Consider the following 16,234-nt stretch of genomic DNA (forward strand, 5'->3'; position numbering starts at 1 on the left):
GCGAGCGTTTCTAGACTTAGTTTCGTTTAATTTTACAATACTACCTTAACCGTCAGCGCACTTGGACGAGCCAGGGTCGTCATTAGCCGGCTGTCATTTCTAGCTCATGACGAGTCCAGCTTGTCAGTTGTTTCTGGCGTTCTGCGTCCTGTTGAGGGCTAGTGGGGCTCACACAAAGCTTTTGTTTGGTTCACCGACAGATGGAAGCTTGGTCACTAAATGGCCATTTTGTTACAATTCTTCAAAAAAGCTTTGTTAGGTGGTTAAAGGCCCACTTTGGGGGTATGAGATAAGGTGTGGGTTAACATAAGTGAATGTTGAGAATAATTTGTTGTATTGTAATGCGTGTATACATGTATTTTAATGCGTTTTATGTCTTTCTTTACACGATCACCGTGAAGTCCCCGAGAGGGTTTTTATAAAAGGCGGTATAATATAAAGCGATAAGGTTTTGGGTTTTGGGGGGTTTAACGTCCCAAAGCGACTAAGGCTATGAGAGACGCCGTAGTGAAGGGCTCCGGAAATTTCGACCACCTGGGGTTCTTTAACGTGCACTGACATCGCACAGTACACGGGCCTCTAGAATTTCTCCCCCAAAGAAATTCTAGCCGCCGCGGCCGGGATCGAACCCGCGTCTTTTGGGTCAGCAGCCGAGCACCATAGCCACTGAGCCACCGCGGCGGCATATAAAGCGATAAACAATATGAATTTTATTAAGGTTAGAGGCGACGCTTTCATCGAAGATCGAGGGGTGATGGCTGAGAAGTTGTTTTACGCATTTTACTTTGTTATTAATAATTTTAACACTAAATGATGCTACTGTACGAAAGTCTCCAGTGTTAACATGGAGGACTGGGAACTGGTGTCCAGCCTTGGGGCTCTTTCAAAATTCTCGCAGGGCTTCCACGATGTAGTACCTCGCTCAGTGCTAGCCGGCGCCAGAAGATAACATTCCGGAGTCTACCATTGTGACGCGCAGAGCGCTATTATTATAATGGCTAATACAGTAATTTTCTTTGCTCATTTAAGTTTTTTTTTTCAATAAGAGTATCTTTTGGGCCAGTTTAGTTTCAGTAATTGGACACAGCCAGTGTTGGACACATGTTTTCTCACTGGTGTTGATTATACTTTTAGGATACAGTCAAGGTGTTCGCTGGCATGTAAGCGGCAGAGAGATACAGGAAATGAAGAGAAGAAATAAAAAAGATGGGAGGAGAAATTTTTTATGACCCATGTCCGAAATGTTGAGCAAATTTCCCCAGAAACCTTCAAATCTTGCGCGTTCATCCTGTAAAGGGTGCACCACCGCAAGCAGAATGTAATTGCGGCGAAGCAGCTACAGTCAAGCTTGTACGCAACGTGTTGCAAGTAACTGATTACTTGCAATAATAAATGACGTTTTTCTTAACTCTAAATTCATTAATTATTTTTTGTTAGATGTATTATTTTCGACAATCCAATTATCTTTTACTAATTCAGTACTAGTAATCTAATTATATTTTTTTACAACCAGTCGTAATTTTTTACCAGTCGTACAACTCGATAAACTGAAGTCAGTGGTAAAACACGGGTGTAGCACGGAATTCCCTCAAGTTCGAGCGATAACTATCGAGCTCTGGAGAACGCGCGCGGCTTAGGATGCCCGAACATGTAAGCCCTGTTGTTTGCATTTCGCTTTTCGCACATTGTACTACGGCACAACGAAATATCTTGCTTAGTAGGCTTGGCCTTTATTCCCTAAGAGTGTGAACAATACTGAAGCGGGACACATTACGTATCTTCGAGGTGGTACATTAAATAAACTCAGTTCTCTCCGGCGCGTACATCGAGGTAGTACAGTGATATATCTTGGAAAAAAAGACGCTGAAGAAAACTTCAAAAAACGACTGCGGATGAAATTACCAACGCATGTACTGCAACGTGCTATAAATAAAGCCAGACGTACCAGCTTATTCTCGTGCAGGTATATTTATGCTATGCAAATATGAATAAAAGATGGATGAAAAATAACGTAATAGTAATCGATTACTTCTTTGTAATTGAAAAGAAAAGATTCGCCAGAGATCTGCCTGGTTGGGAAAGGCATTTAATTTAGTGGCTTAAAAAGGGCTCAAACAAGGGCTTAAAAAGGTCATGTGCAACTCGCCCAGAATCACACCTAATGAAGGAACCGAGAAGGTTATGAAACGTCGTGTTATTTCATTTTTTGTTGGCTTTCTGTTCTAACTTAAATTAAATTCTTTATAATTGATCAATTATATTTGACGGCGTGTAAGTTACCACTGAAGCAGATACATTTCAGATTAAATAATCGTAATTGTAACTGTTTACTTGTTTTCTCGAAAGCGCACGCAAGACTACCTCAATACATGTAGAAAAAATATTCGGATAGAGTGAGTTATTGTCAAGCAAGACTCCAGATTTGAGCATGTTGAGCACGTTTGCTTTAGCATGTTCTTTTCCTAACGTGTCCTGACAGAAGAAACTCAACCTTGTATACATAGCAGTCACCCAAGGTGTAGAAACGTTAATGTACTGCGCATTATGGCTTTAAGTTCTAGCGTTTTACCTCGAGGCATTTTGTTGAACGTTCCTAGCATGACATCTACAATCGCTTCTCGCGCTCAATGTCGTCATCTTCTTTAGTAAACACTTCCTTGCTCGTGAAGTATTTGCTAAGCGAACACCGACGTTTCTCTTGACTGAGGTAGCCTTGCAAGCGCCCTGGTAAACAGCTGCTCCGGAGCTCCTAAAGCAAATATATAATAGAGATGGCGCTTAGCTCTACAAATAATCAAAAGCTAAACACGAAGCAAGCTCTAGGATGCATGAATAAGCGTTGTATTTATCGTCTTACGATAATGCGGACCTCCATAATAAAGTAAAGGAGCTAGCTCAGTATTAATGATATTCGGCGCTTCTCTGTAATCTGTTTTGCAACGTATTAGCTAATTATTCTAGTGTCTCCGGAATGTGCCTTTTTTTCCCGGATTTTTAGCTGCATTTTTAAATATCACTGCAGTCACCCAGCACGAAGGAACGCCCTACAATACATTCTTTCAGGCCTCTCGACTCGTGCAAGGTGCCTGGAAAGTATTTATTTATTCCTGAGCACCTCAAGAGGATGACGAAGAGGGGGGGAGGGGGGGGGGGGGGGGGGGGAGTTGGGAGACTACCAATACAACGAACCAATTCACTTGCGCACTTCCAAGCTTCCAAAGAGTACTAAAACACAAAGCCACTCATTTATAATGGCAGAATTAAGGAAGATACTAAACTGCGAGGAAAACTACGAACGGAAGCACGAAACAAAAATAGCGAGGACACTTTGGCAACCAAAATGTTGAGAGGCGAAAGCCAAGGAAAGTATGCCGTGACGACTTCCGGTGGATGTGACGTCACACCGTGCCCGTGGCTTTATCGATACCCAAATTATACATTTTTCGGTGATCTTAAGTGTTAATTATGCTTAATTACACATTTTTTCATCTAATTTGACACAAATTCGACGTTTCTCCGACCATTCTGTAAAAATTTTCGCTATGCCGTGCCGACCTCCGGTGGATGTGACGTCACACTGTTTTTTTGACTATAATTAATTAACTAATTAATCTACAGTCCTCGAATTTGGCTTCTAGGTTTATTTTTTCCTCTTATATGTGAAGAAACCATTGGTTTTCTTCTATCGTTTTTAGTTCCCGAGTTAAAGGCTTGTGACATGCTTTGTTAGCAGATGACAGTATGAGCCATTAAAGACTTTCGCCTTGATAGGCGAATTAGCCACAGAAGGTGCACGTGGGTGTCTTCTGCTCACCCGGCGACGACGATGAAGAAGTCTAGGCGGTTCCATGCTTCGGCCAGGTAGGCGCTTCGGCCCAAGAGGCCCATGGCGAGCACCTTGATGGTCATCTCGATGGCGAAGAAGGCGAATATGAGGTCGTCGAACACCTGGAGCAGGCGGCAGCGCGCTGAGATGCAGCCGCCGTCCGCGCAGGGCTGGTACATGCCGAGGGTGACGCAGTTCAGCAGGATCACCAGCATGCTCACCCGCTCGAACCACGTGGAGGAGGTCAGGGTTAAGGAGAACGCCCGAAAAGCACAGGCACACACAAACAGAAATAGGCACACAACCACAATAGCCGTTTAGGATGATTAGTACAGTACGTTTTCTTTCAAGCTAGCGCACAGAGGACAGATGCAGCAGAACGGTCGAAACACACACAAGCGCTACTTTCAACTATTATTATAAAGCATACGAATTCACAAATTTATACAGTGCAGTGTGGCGGTGCTGTGAATGTACAAGGTGAATCATAGTGACTGCAGGAACACAAGTTTCTTGGTGCACAAAAGCAACACAAGTTTTCTGGCTGGTACGGTTCCTATTGTACTCGCGTTGAACTTGCACGGATTTTCCTGTGCTGTAAACAGTGGCAAAATGCCGCCATCATTTACCGCATAAATATGCATTTGGTTGAGGCCTCCATAAACGTTCCATAGTTTCGTCTGTGTGTGTTTCGCCCCTTGCGCCGTGCTTGTCTTCTGTACGCTAACATAAAAAGAAATAAGTGGGCACACATAACGCAAACATCAGAAAAGAGCATGATTGGGATATTAAAACAATGCTGTTTTAATTATATTCTATTCTAATATATTCTAATATATAATAATTTTAATATATTCTATTCTTAATCTTCTTGCCCTCCGTCATTAGGTCAAGTGACGCTGTGAGTCCACTCCCAGCATCACTGGGAGAGTCCACTCCTTTCACTACACTCTGGTCTCCCTTGAGCGTCATGAAGAACGCACGGTCTAAAGCGGAGGGTATGCATGACAGCGCATTTGTATTTGAAGCTCAGTTTTTCCAAAGAAAAAAGAAAAAAAAGTGAAAGTAAGCACTTAGGTTATGTTTTCTAGTCAGACGTTGCTGACATCCTCAGGTATCCTGCGGGACAAAAATACTCAACAGAGAATACAAAGCACCCTTAAACCGGGAGTAGAGCTATGCGCTCTAAGAGGTGACTCCGATCTGCGGGTCGTCCCAGTAACAACAGCGCAAGCACACTCGCGCGTTCGAAACCCGAGGCGCGCGAAATCCGGCTGAAAGCTCGGTGGAAGCGTCTTCGTCGTCGGCGCAATATTGAGGACGGAGACAGGTCGCCGAGGCAGCAGTCTTCATCGAGGGAGGCTGTCACTCGGAGCGCTCGTATGACTGGCGCCGACAGCCCAGTGGCGTAGGCGGCAATTTCAGATCACGAAGGCAGGGCAGTCAGCCAGCCATCCAGGCAGAAGTCGATGAATTGACAGGTTCAGAGGCGAATAGAGCAGAGGAAAGGAGGGGGGGGGGAGGGAGCGTGTGTCTGAAGAATAAGTACGGAGTTTTTGCGTTCTCCAAGCCGCCTTTTCGCGTTTTGACATGCTTTAGGGAAATCGTGATAAATGCGTGCTCAACTTATTGGGACTCCAAAGTTCGAAATTTATTTTCGTTGTCCTTATACCTTTTTGTATTTGTGCTAGCTACAAAACGCTGTGTGCGACCAATTCCCCTTTTAGTACACTGGACCTTCTTCGTAGCAGTGCTGCGTGATAACACTCCTTAGAGCACTGCTCCGTATTATTGCGATGCCGGATGCTTCGCTCATGTGAGAAACAACTGCATGTGAAACACTTTCTTAGTTATTTGACGTGACAGTAATCTAACTTTCCGTCCCATCTTGGGGCAACCCAACTTCGAAAACAGTAGGGACTTCTTATGAGATAAGTGCCTTCCGTAAGCTGGATTGCCGCTCTTGGAAAGTTACTGGTATGAAGACATTCGCTCACGACTTGCAGCCAATGTCCCTTGTTTTCAGAGATGCCATGGAAGCTAGTGTATTCTGATCTGCGCATTGGTTTATACTTGCATACATGCGTGAATGGTTTTGTTCCATTCAGGGGAACGGTCACTCATCAATTCGCAGTTCGTATAACTCAATTTACATACTTGCATATAAATAAAAACTTCTTGCTCTCCGTCCTTGCTAAACATTTTTGTTTAGGGAGGAATTAGGGAAAAGTGGGAGTAGTGCTTCTTCTTGGAATCGGACAACCTGCAACGACAAAGAAAGGACAATTCGAACAAACTTTAGAAATGCATTAAGACCGCAGCAAAGCAGTTACCGTACTCGTGAAAAAAAATAACAACAACATGATTACAAAGTATGCATTATATGTACGTACATTATGTTCCAGTGAACGCAATAGTTTTTACTGTTATTATTACAAGATTGCAAATTTTTCAGTCAAAATTTGACAACGATAGAGAAACGTGAAAGTTTAGTAGGTCCTTCAACTCTATTGCGCAATACGTGCAGAACACAACACTAATCTAACAGAGAAGTTCGCTTTATATCTGAAAGGAAATGTTCTGGAGGAGATTTACTGTGCATGAGACGTCGTAGTGGCTGCAAAGAGCGCATTGATTAGTATGTTTTGAAATCGAGCTTTTCTTCTAAAGGTCCAGTGGCTGTTAGAAGAAAGAAGGTCACGGAGTAGCGTCAAATCGATGTTGTTTTGAAGCTAGATATATTAAACAAGGATCAGTACATGGTTTCGCTGAAACTTGATTGATCTAGGCTAGAAGATGGTATTGGGAGTTTTTTTTGAAATATTTGACAATATTGGAGTTCAGAACCTTGATATCGAGTTTGTCAGGGTCAGGAGGTCGAGTTTAACGATGTTTGCTAGCCGGCGTTATGCTTCAGAGGAAACAGTGACCTAAAAACATCAGATGAATGGATGGTAAACGACCATCGTGGTGAGCGGATGAGGCGGTGCATTCGCAACAGGTCGGTGACTCCAAAACTTCGCATCAAGAGAAACATAAATCACAGCAGACGGTACCTCTAGTTGTGACGGGCATGTCATGCACGTTGCTAACACAAGCGGAACCATGATGACACATGCACCGATAAGGCGCGCGCGCGCAGACACACACACACACACACACACACACACACACACACACACACACACACACACACACACACACACACACACACACACACACACACACACACACACACACACACACACACACACACACACACACACACACACACACACGCACACACACACACACACACGCACACACACACACGCAGCACGCACGCATGCACACACGTACACACGCACACACACACGCACGCATGCACACACGCACACACGCACACACACACACACACACACACACGCACGCGCGCGCGCACGCGCGCACTCACACTAACACTTAGTCTCACTAACACTCACTCTCAATCACACTCAGTCCCACTCAAACTAATTCTCAATAATTCACTCACATTAACTCACTCTCACTCTCATTAACTCACTCTCACTCACTCACTCACTCACTCAAAAAAGGTATTCACAGACAAAGACACCAACCAGTGTTGCCGCTGAAAGCCAGCTAGAGGAATGGCGTTTGACAGAAATCGTTTCGGGATCGTCATAACCAAGGACTTGTCAACCAGTTTCAAGATGCCGGCATTTAAATTAACATAGACACATTTTAACAGGGGCAAACGCGACGATGAACGCTCAGACCCAAATAAAGCATAAACGTTGTCTACAACTTTTAGTCTTTCTACGTTCAGCTTCAGTCAAAAACTAACAGGCAGTTTGCCTTTATTAAAAAAAATACATATAATCTTGAACCGGTCAACCTTAGAAGCCGAGACATACGCTCAAGGAATACCGCACAGAAGTGCCTGCGCTTTCACCCGTGCCAGCTGTACATAATGGATTACCCTGCCGCAATCCACGCCAGCTCTCCTACAGTAAAGGCGGAGCAAGCTCACCAAGCCAGAGCGTCTAATGTCCAGCGCAGGCCAAGAAACAGACGGCCATTTAAATTTCGCAAACGCCAAGCGCTTAGAAGCCCTGTGTTGCGAAGGTCCGGAAGTTTGGGTTACTGCAGCGTCCGGAAAGTCGCGAACTTTGAACGTCTGCGAGATATCGCAACTTCCGCCGTCGCCACCGGGGGCTGTTGTGTCACACTGCTGGAGATTTCATAGTGGTACCACTACGAACCCTGCTTGCAACCGGAAAGGCAACCTTTGCCCTTGTCACATTAATTCGCTGTTGCACTATACAGGACATAGAGAAACGAAAACGGAACAATAGCTACTCGCGCACACACCACTCGCATTGTATCGCCAAAGCGTAAAGTGGCCTAGAAGTTGGCGCCAGTTTAAGCTGTATAATCCCTGAAATGTGAATTAAGGCGAAACGCATAAGGCGCCCGTGTGCTTTGCGATTTCAGTGCACTTAAATACCCTCAAAATGGTCGAAATTAATCCAGAGCCAACCACCACTACGGCACCTCTTTTTCTCCTTCCACTTTCACTCCCACCTTCCTCCCTCTCCTTACGGCGCCGTTGAGGTGTCCATCGAGAAGTGAGACAGTTACTGCGCCATTTCCTTTCCTCGAAAACCACCAACCAATTAACTTGCAATTAAATTATCGAGGCTTAGAAAGGTACATCGCGATTACACATTTCTGATTTGGCGACTGGTGGCCAAATCAGATTTCTCAGATTTCCAAGAGCATGGCAAGGCTTTCCCTTACGGCCGGTTATGTACACTGCCAAATGCACGGCAAAGTGGCTGAATCAAACAGCTATCGCTGTATAATGCTCTAAGCCGGTAGGCTCAGCTTTAGAATTTTTTTCTTAGTAACGCTGTGCTATAGAATAAGTAAGCCCTAGCGGGTATATGGCCCTCGTGGATATATTTTGTTGGTTGCTGCTTCGATACCGTGAGGCTACCTTTCGACTTTCGCTGCTGACCTGAAAGACGCGGGTTCGATCCCGGCCACGGCGGCCGAATTTCGATGGAGGCAAAATTCTAGAGGCCCGTGTACTCTGCGATGTCAGTGCCCGTTAAAGAACCCCAGGGGGTCGAAATTTCAGGAGCCCTTCACTACGGCGTCCCTCATAGCCTGAGTCCTTTTCGGACGTTAAACCCCAATAAACCAATAAACCAAAGCTTTCGACTTTCGTTTCTTTCAACGTCAAGAAAAGCTTACCGAAGAAAAAAAAAAGCCGCGATTCTGTATCTGATGTTCCGCATTCTCAGGCAACCACCAGCGAAGCCAAACACCAATTTCACCCTTACAATCACGGCTGAGCGATCGCAACGCCAATTTTCCGTCCAGATATATGCGAGGGACTCAGTGGCATCCAGCGAAACGCACATGGGCATATAGTTTTACTGTTTTTGCCCTTTTATTCTCTTACCGAGCGCGGGACGCAATGAGGAGAACCTTACTCTCGGCTCCAGCCAACATTCTCGCAGCACCACAGTCCGTAGCAAACTTCCCCGCACCCGTGTTCCGGCGCGAATTCTCCCTACCTCCCCGCGACATCCCTCGGCTTTCCTCCCAAGAGATGCACACGGCACGCACGCAGAAGCCCGGTACTACAAAGTGGCTCGCGAGCACACTTGGGGCCCGGCAAACAGAAAGCTTCAACGCAGCCACCCATAGAGCGTTCACTCGGCAAACACGGCGCCGGAGAGGGATTTAGCCAGAATTTCGGCGGACAGGCGAAACCAAACACAGACCAGCGACTAAAAGAAGAAAAAAGAAAGCTTGGGACAAAGCCAACGTTGTTCCCCCTCAACCTCACAAGGAAAGAGAAGGAGGGAGATGAGGTTGACCCGGATCTTAGCCGTCGCTCCGAGTCGTCGTCGTGCCTATATAACCTCGCTCGCTGGCTTCCTCCTTGCAGAGTCAGCGTCGACGTTTCCCTTCACCCCCCGCAGATGTCGCCACACTCGGTTATTTGATACTCGCTGCTTTTTGATGTAGCTTTGCTGTCGGTGGCTGAGAGTTACAGCCGAAGACATGATCGAAGATCGCTGCTAAGGTTCTATTTAAAACGAACAAATGGACATTACGAGGTTAGTAATTCATGTCTCTACACCTCGGATGTCCTTGTGCAGGGGGGTCCCTCGCAGCGCTAAAGAAATCCAACGCCGCTGCCTGGGTAATCCGGCTGGTCGGTTGTCGCTCTGGAACGCGAGTTCCTTTCTATTCCTTTCCCCTCTTTCGCCGCCGTGCAATACCACGCGGCAGGGGTTCCCTCGGTCCTTATTCTCCCCTTGTCCCCTTCGCGCCCGGCTTTCCATACACGTGCTGCAACGCATGCTTTATCACCTCCGAAAACGTACCGTATTTACGCGCTCTTAAGGGGCAACTGCAGCACTTTTTTTTGAGAATTTCGCGATATTCAAGGATTCAAATCTATAAAGGCTGTAGGTAAAGCATGCCAAGTGTTTTTGCACTAGCATTTAAAATAGTGTCGGAATCGATGATTGAATTTTGCGCTTCTCCTTAATGCACGGAAAGAGTGCAGGAAAACTCAGAGTGACGTCACGGAAGGTATGGTTTCAAATTACCGCTGCCGTCAGCCACACACTGCCCTGACGCGTTAGACGCTGCCAAACAACTCTCTCGGCACGATTCGCCTTCGGTGGCGTTGGTTTTTTTCCCTTCAGAGCAGGCGTTTATGTGTTGGAAATGTACCGATACCTTCGGTGACGTCATTATGCGCCCCTCACTTGGCGCTGTGCGCTGCGGAGAAGCTTTAAGGTCGTCCGGATTTTGATCAGCGATTACTTTACTATTTCAAGCGCTAGCTCAAAAAGACTTCGCATGCTTTACCTGCAAGTTTCACACATTCGACCCTCTTAAGCTCGTTGATTTCTAAAACCTATGCGGTTTCCCTTTAAGGCAAGCCATATGGAGCACAGTACTATAGCTTAAAGGGCCCCTGCCCACCCCAGGGCAGCAGACACTCTCTACCTCTCTTTGAGCGAGCCTCCTCTCCTTCCATTCCCTCCTCGAAATTCTTCTCTCCCGCTCCTCGTCGAGTAGGCTCGGCAAGGCAAAATCACCCCTTCGTTCTCCGACGTAAGCCGGAGGCGTGGTGTCTGTGGAGTGCGTCACTGAATGATCGAGAGGCGCGATCGGCTCGACCACCTATACTTGTTAGCGAGCGCATCCTTTCATACATCTGTTTGTCATTCCCAGTTAGCGAGCCACCTTTTCATTTTTTTTAGGCCTCTCCACCGCTTCACGAGCGGAGGGGCGGAAGTCGGTTCTGTTCGAAACACACGGGGAAGTGCGGGCCCGGCAACCGCCCGTTTGCTTTTCTTCATGTGTGTTTGTGTTCTGTGTGTTTGTGTCTTTTCTCCGCTCCGAAGCCCATGTCGTTGATTGGAGTCAAGGCGTACGCAAGATGCGCAAAGGATAAGCGGTGTCTGTGCGGAGCGGTCAAATGGGCGAGCGAGGGAAAGGCTCTGCTGCACTACTAATTAAAACCTTGTTTTGGGGGGCTTGCATAGAAGAAAAAAAACTGAGAAGGGAGCGCGCACGCAGAGCGTCTCGTGACGTGATCATTGCGAGGGGGCGAACCAACTCCCTCAGTTTTACTATTTTTTTACTTTTTATGGCTAGGGTTCAAGGCTGTCGCCGCACGCTCCCTCCGCAGTTTTTTTTTGTTCCTTCATGCGGGTTTGTAGGCATGAGCCAGAACAGAAGGCGCTGCGGAAAGCGTTGTGCAGACGACGCGACGCCAAGGCTACGCTCAACCTTCTCCCGTCAGTCAGAACGATGCACCAATGGAGTGCCTTTAGCGAAAGTAACCCCCCATGACGTCAACGGGGTTCAGAGTAGTGGGGCGGGCCGTTTTTGTTGAAGGAAAGAACGAGCGGGCTTTGATTTGAATTTTCGCAGCTTTTCGGGGCGCGCATGGCTCTAGTATTTTGCAGAGGTTATCTTCGATGCCTCATCTATGCAGTGGGCTTGTTTTTCAAAAATGTCCTGACCCTGGGCAGTGGCCCTTTAAGGGAACAAAAAGGCATTGGGCCCGGATCACGGGATCTTCGGCGCATTAGGAAATAGATGGCGTGCGTAATTAGTCAGTGTCGGGGTGTCAAAATCAATCAATCAATCAATCAATCAATCAATCAATCAATCAATCAATCAATCAATCAATCAATCAATCAATCAATCAATCAATCAATCAATCAATCAATCAATCAATCAATCAATCAATCAATCAATCAATCAGCATCATATGTGCTGACATCGACGTGCAATCAACATAAAATTGCACGTAAATGTAATCGAGAGGAAATGTACAGCGGCCTCGTTTTCGCCCCATGCAACGAGAGTGCTCTTTTCCAGGCCGAATTGAATCCCGTCACGAAACCTGGATTGATATAAAAGCACGGGCATGTGTTGCATTCGTAGTGTACAGTGGAGGAACCTGGGAATGTTAGCGGAGTCACGGTTGGCGTATGCGTTAGAGCACACTGCGCTGAAGGAAAGCGGCGGAAACCCCTATATACAAGTTTTATAACTCAATTATGATAACGGAGACATGGACATGGGTAGAGAGTGTAATGCGAAGAGGAGATAACCGATGGCCGTGAAGGGCAACGGAGTGGTTCCAGGAGAAGGTAAGCGTAGCAGGGGGGCGGTGTGTAAAGCCAGATGAGCTGATAAGTTTAGGAACTTCGCGGGGATACGGTGGCCGCAGCTGCCACAGGACAGGATTATATGAAGGGATATGGGAGAGGCCTTTGTCCTGCAGTGGATATAGTTAGGCTGATGATGATGATAAATAACCTCGTAAAAAATTATACCAGATATTTAGCCTTGCTTTAATGCGAATATATCAGCTACAGCCGCGGTGTTGCGAAATGACGATGCTTTCGGAGTAATTAGAAGGGTTGTCTTTTTCTGACGGTGTTGGTGTAGCCTTGTGCAGTCTGTGTCCTGTTACGCTGCGCGCTGTACTGCCAAGAATCATGCACCAACCAGCCCGGATGCTTCTAGTGATGCAGTAAACAGCCATGGGAAGTTAGGAGGGGGGTTGTTGAAGGTTGAGAGTGTTGGGTAAAGGGAAGGGGGGGGGGCACAGATCAGTCATGGTAATTCACCTATCCATCCAAACAGGGCAGGTGACCAGCGTGACAGATGCAGCGAGACAGAACAGCGGGAGGACATAGAGGGAGAACTCGTGATGTCACCAGCGACGTAATTGTCTTAGGACCAATCAGTGATTCGTTCTGGTTTGTTACAACGCCGGCAACGACGCCACATAAACGGGAAATGTGGCCTCAACAGCTATCGCTTTGAAAGGCTCCCCTTGTACCCCTGCAAGTGCGGTACATCTCTCGCCTTCGTCTTGCCGACGACTCGAAAGCAGCGTGTCCTAGTAAGCGATGCGCATCACGATTGACGCCATGCTAGGACGAGCGGCAGCTGGCGTTCGTGGGCAGCTCTCGCTATGCGCACGGCTTCTCGGGCTGCCCGGAGGGCATTTTTGCGACGGCTTTCATCACCGCTTTCGAGGTACGCATCGCGTTCTCGTTCCATCGCAGTTATTCCCACGGCGCTTCTTCCCTCCCCCTTCTATCTCCCCGGCTGACTCGCATACACAGGTCGCTTGGTTGGTGGCCCCTGTAAGGAAGGACAGCCAGCCCTCGCGTCTGTGCTGCGTCGTCCACGAAAGCTCAGGAGAGTCGGAGGCTCTATGCCGCGCAGAAAAAACCATCTCTGAATGCTGAGTTTCGGTTACGGTGATTTAACGTCTTAAAGCGACTCAGGGCCGCCGTAGTGAATGGCTCCGGAAATTTCGACCACCTGGGGTTCTTTGACGTGCACTGACATCGCACAGTACACGGGCCTCTAGAATTTCTCCTCCATCGAAATTCGACCACCGCGGCCAGGATCGAATCCGCGTATTTCGGGTCAGCAGTCGAGCGCCGTAACCATTGAGCCACCGCGGCGGCTGAATGCGACAGACAGCATGCAATGAGCAGGCTCCTAATCATCATCATAATCATCAGGTAACCATAATTACCAATACCCCTAACGTCGTCACATTATCAACAGTGTGTGAGGTTTAACGTCCCAAACCTTCACGCGAGCTACGAGAGACGCCGTAGTGAAGGGCTTAGGATTTATTTAGACCCCTGTGGTTCTTAGACTCCACTAACATCGCACAGCGCATAAGCAGTTTGTGCATTTTAATGCGATAGAATAAAAAGCCTGATCGAGGAAAAAAAATTGTGGCGTCGGTCGTAGAACTGTCCTATTGTCTGGAGGGAAGTGACGTGACCGGCCCGGAAGTGAGGTCACTTCCGGTAAAGACATCAACAGGTTATAATGCTATCGCATTGCCAACACATAAGGTAATTAGAAGTCCTTGCGATTCTGCTTAAGTCGAAATGCGGCAGCTGCGGCGTAGTTAACTCCCACGCCCTCATGCTCAGCAACTGAACGCCATAGCCACTAAGCCACAGGGGTGGGTGAGCATAAATTAAATGCATTACCTTCAGACATAGATGAAGGCTGCTGACCCGCTGAGGGAGAAGCTCATTGGCTACGGCGTTCGGGTACTGAGTATGAGTTCGTGGTTTCAGTAATGGCGCCATGGTTTGCAATCCCATTTCGGAGGAATGGAAACTTATTCAGTGCAAGTGTAGGAGCCCTAGGTGGCCAAATTCAATTCCAAGCTCATCGTTATAGCTTGCTTCATTGCTCATGCTATTGATTTAGACGCGTAAATATAGATCGACCGATCGATCGATCGATCGATCAATCAATCAATCAATCAATCAATCAATCAATCAATCAATCAATCAATCAATCAATCAATCAATCAATCAATCAATCAATCAATCAATCAATCAATCAATCAATCAATCAATCAATCAATCAACCAATCAATCAATCAATCAGCCAATGACTAAATCATTCAGTCAGTCAATGAATGAATCGAACATCATTCAATCCAAAATACACGTCGACGAAAATTTTTTTCGGACCACTGTACATAATGAAAATGAGTTTTACTGGGACCGAAGCTTCGGTGCCGTGACAAAATTTACCTTAACTCTCAAAGACACCTAGTGGTAAAATAAAACATACGGTCGCCAAAGATGGTTTTTAAAACATGACGTTTCGGGACCCCTAAGGGTCTCTTGTTCACAATGAAAGGTGGACGGAATGGGCCGCTTCTTATATGCGCATTTGACCGCGCAGTGAGTGGGCGTAGTTATCCGGGAGATTAGCCTTCGTTCTGTTAATTACATTATCCGTAGTCTGTACACAAAAAGATCTGGTATGACAGTTACAATAGTCGTTGTCAGCCTTCGCTGTCGAACTCGTCTTGATCCGTAAATGCTCAGAAAATAACTGCCGCCTCAGGAGTCATTGAAGAGCGTCACGATAAACAGCTAGGAGTAGTTCACTGATCATAATTTTCTCAAAGTTTATAGAAAGTATCTATAAACGTTGAATTTTCTGTTAAGGCCAATAAACCTCGATGTTTTTGACTGCTATTGCGTTCAGCTGATGACGCCGACAGCTAGGTAGCTCCTGTACAGAGAAAGTCGAGCAGGAACAGCAGCGGTGGTAAACAACCGAGTTCCGTGTGAAGTTATCGAACACGTTGCAAGCCTTTGTGGGATTCGTGTCACGAACTTTCAGGAGTTCTAGAAGAAAACAGAACGGTAGGGCGCATCCGTGCCAGAAGAGCACTGGGAAGACCTCGCCCAGCCCTGCGTCACGAACGGCGTTCCATTTCAAGAATCACGCGGGAACAGAGCAGGTGCCTACGGATGCGTGCCAAGACAGAGCGAAAGGATGAAACGCGGCTGTGGCCCACGGACAAGTATCACGTGGTCTTCTGTTGCACGCGACGGAACGTTGCTTCGATCTCGACTGACACACCCCACACGTGCACGACATGCGGAACGTTGTCTCACTTATTGCATCATGTCTTTTTTAGTCCCCCTAAAGCACTCAAAAACTTCCGTACATTGGGCAGCAGGTAACGCTAGACCGCCGTTGAGGAGAGGACATGTTCACGGCTCCGCTTCTCTTGAATCTGTTCGAATTCAAAAAGAGATTGGCTCGCTGATTGAAGTGTTGGCCCACAGAGAAGCCTAAAGTTTGCAGGAATTGCAAAACCATGGTGCCGAGCACTGGTGGGTGGGACTCTGCCATGCATTTAACGTACCTATATCTCTTTATAACTCTCCCTATTAATGGGATACCATTAGGCTTCACATCATGCGATTTCGCGTCAGTTAGTCACAAGAGTCGTTGAATGGTCGAGAGGGCGATGACGTTACAGTTTCACGTGACATTGCGACATAAACCCAACTTGGTTACCGT

At 46.9% G+C, this 16,234-nt stretch overlaps 1 protein-coding gene across 6 annotated transcripts in view; it reads right to left on the minus strand.

Moving 5' to 3' along the window:
• Nucleotides 1–16,234, minus strand: part of LOC149347986 (voltage-dependent T-type calcium channel subunit alpha-1G-like) — a 362,795-nt gene that overhangs the window by 87,323 nt on the left and 259,238 nt on the right. For all 6 annotated transcript variants that reach the window (XM_089587828.1, XM_089587830.1, XM_089587829.1 and 3 more), the window contains exon 2: nt 3,815–4,060. In XM_089587828.1, coding sequence (XP_089443954.1) covers nt 3,815–4,060 — 246 coding nt within the window. The remainder of the gene's footprint in view (nt 1–3,814; nt 4,061–16,234) is intronic.

This window comes from Amblyomma mixtum, chromosome 4 (genome assembly GCF_055824585.1).
Source record: "Amblyomma mixtum isolate Tamu chromosome 4, ASM5582458v1, whole genome shotgun sequence".
In the NCBI taxonomy this organism is placed as follows: domain Eukaryota; kingdom Metazoa; phylum Arthropoda; class Arachnida; order Ixodida; family Ixodidae; genus Amblyomma; species Amblyomma mixtum.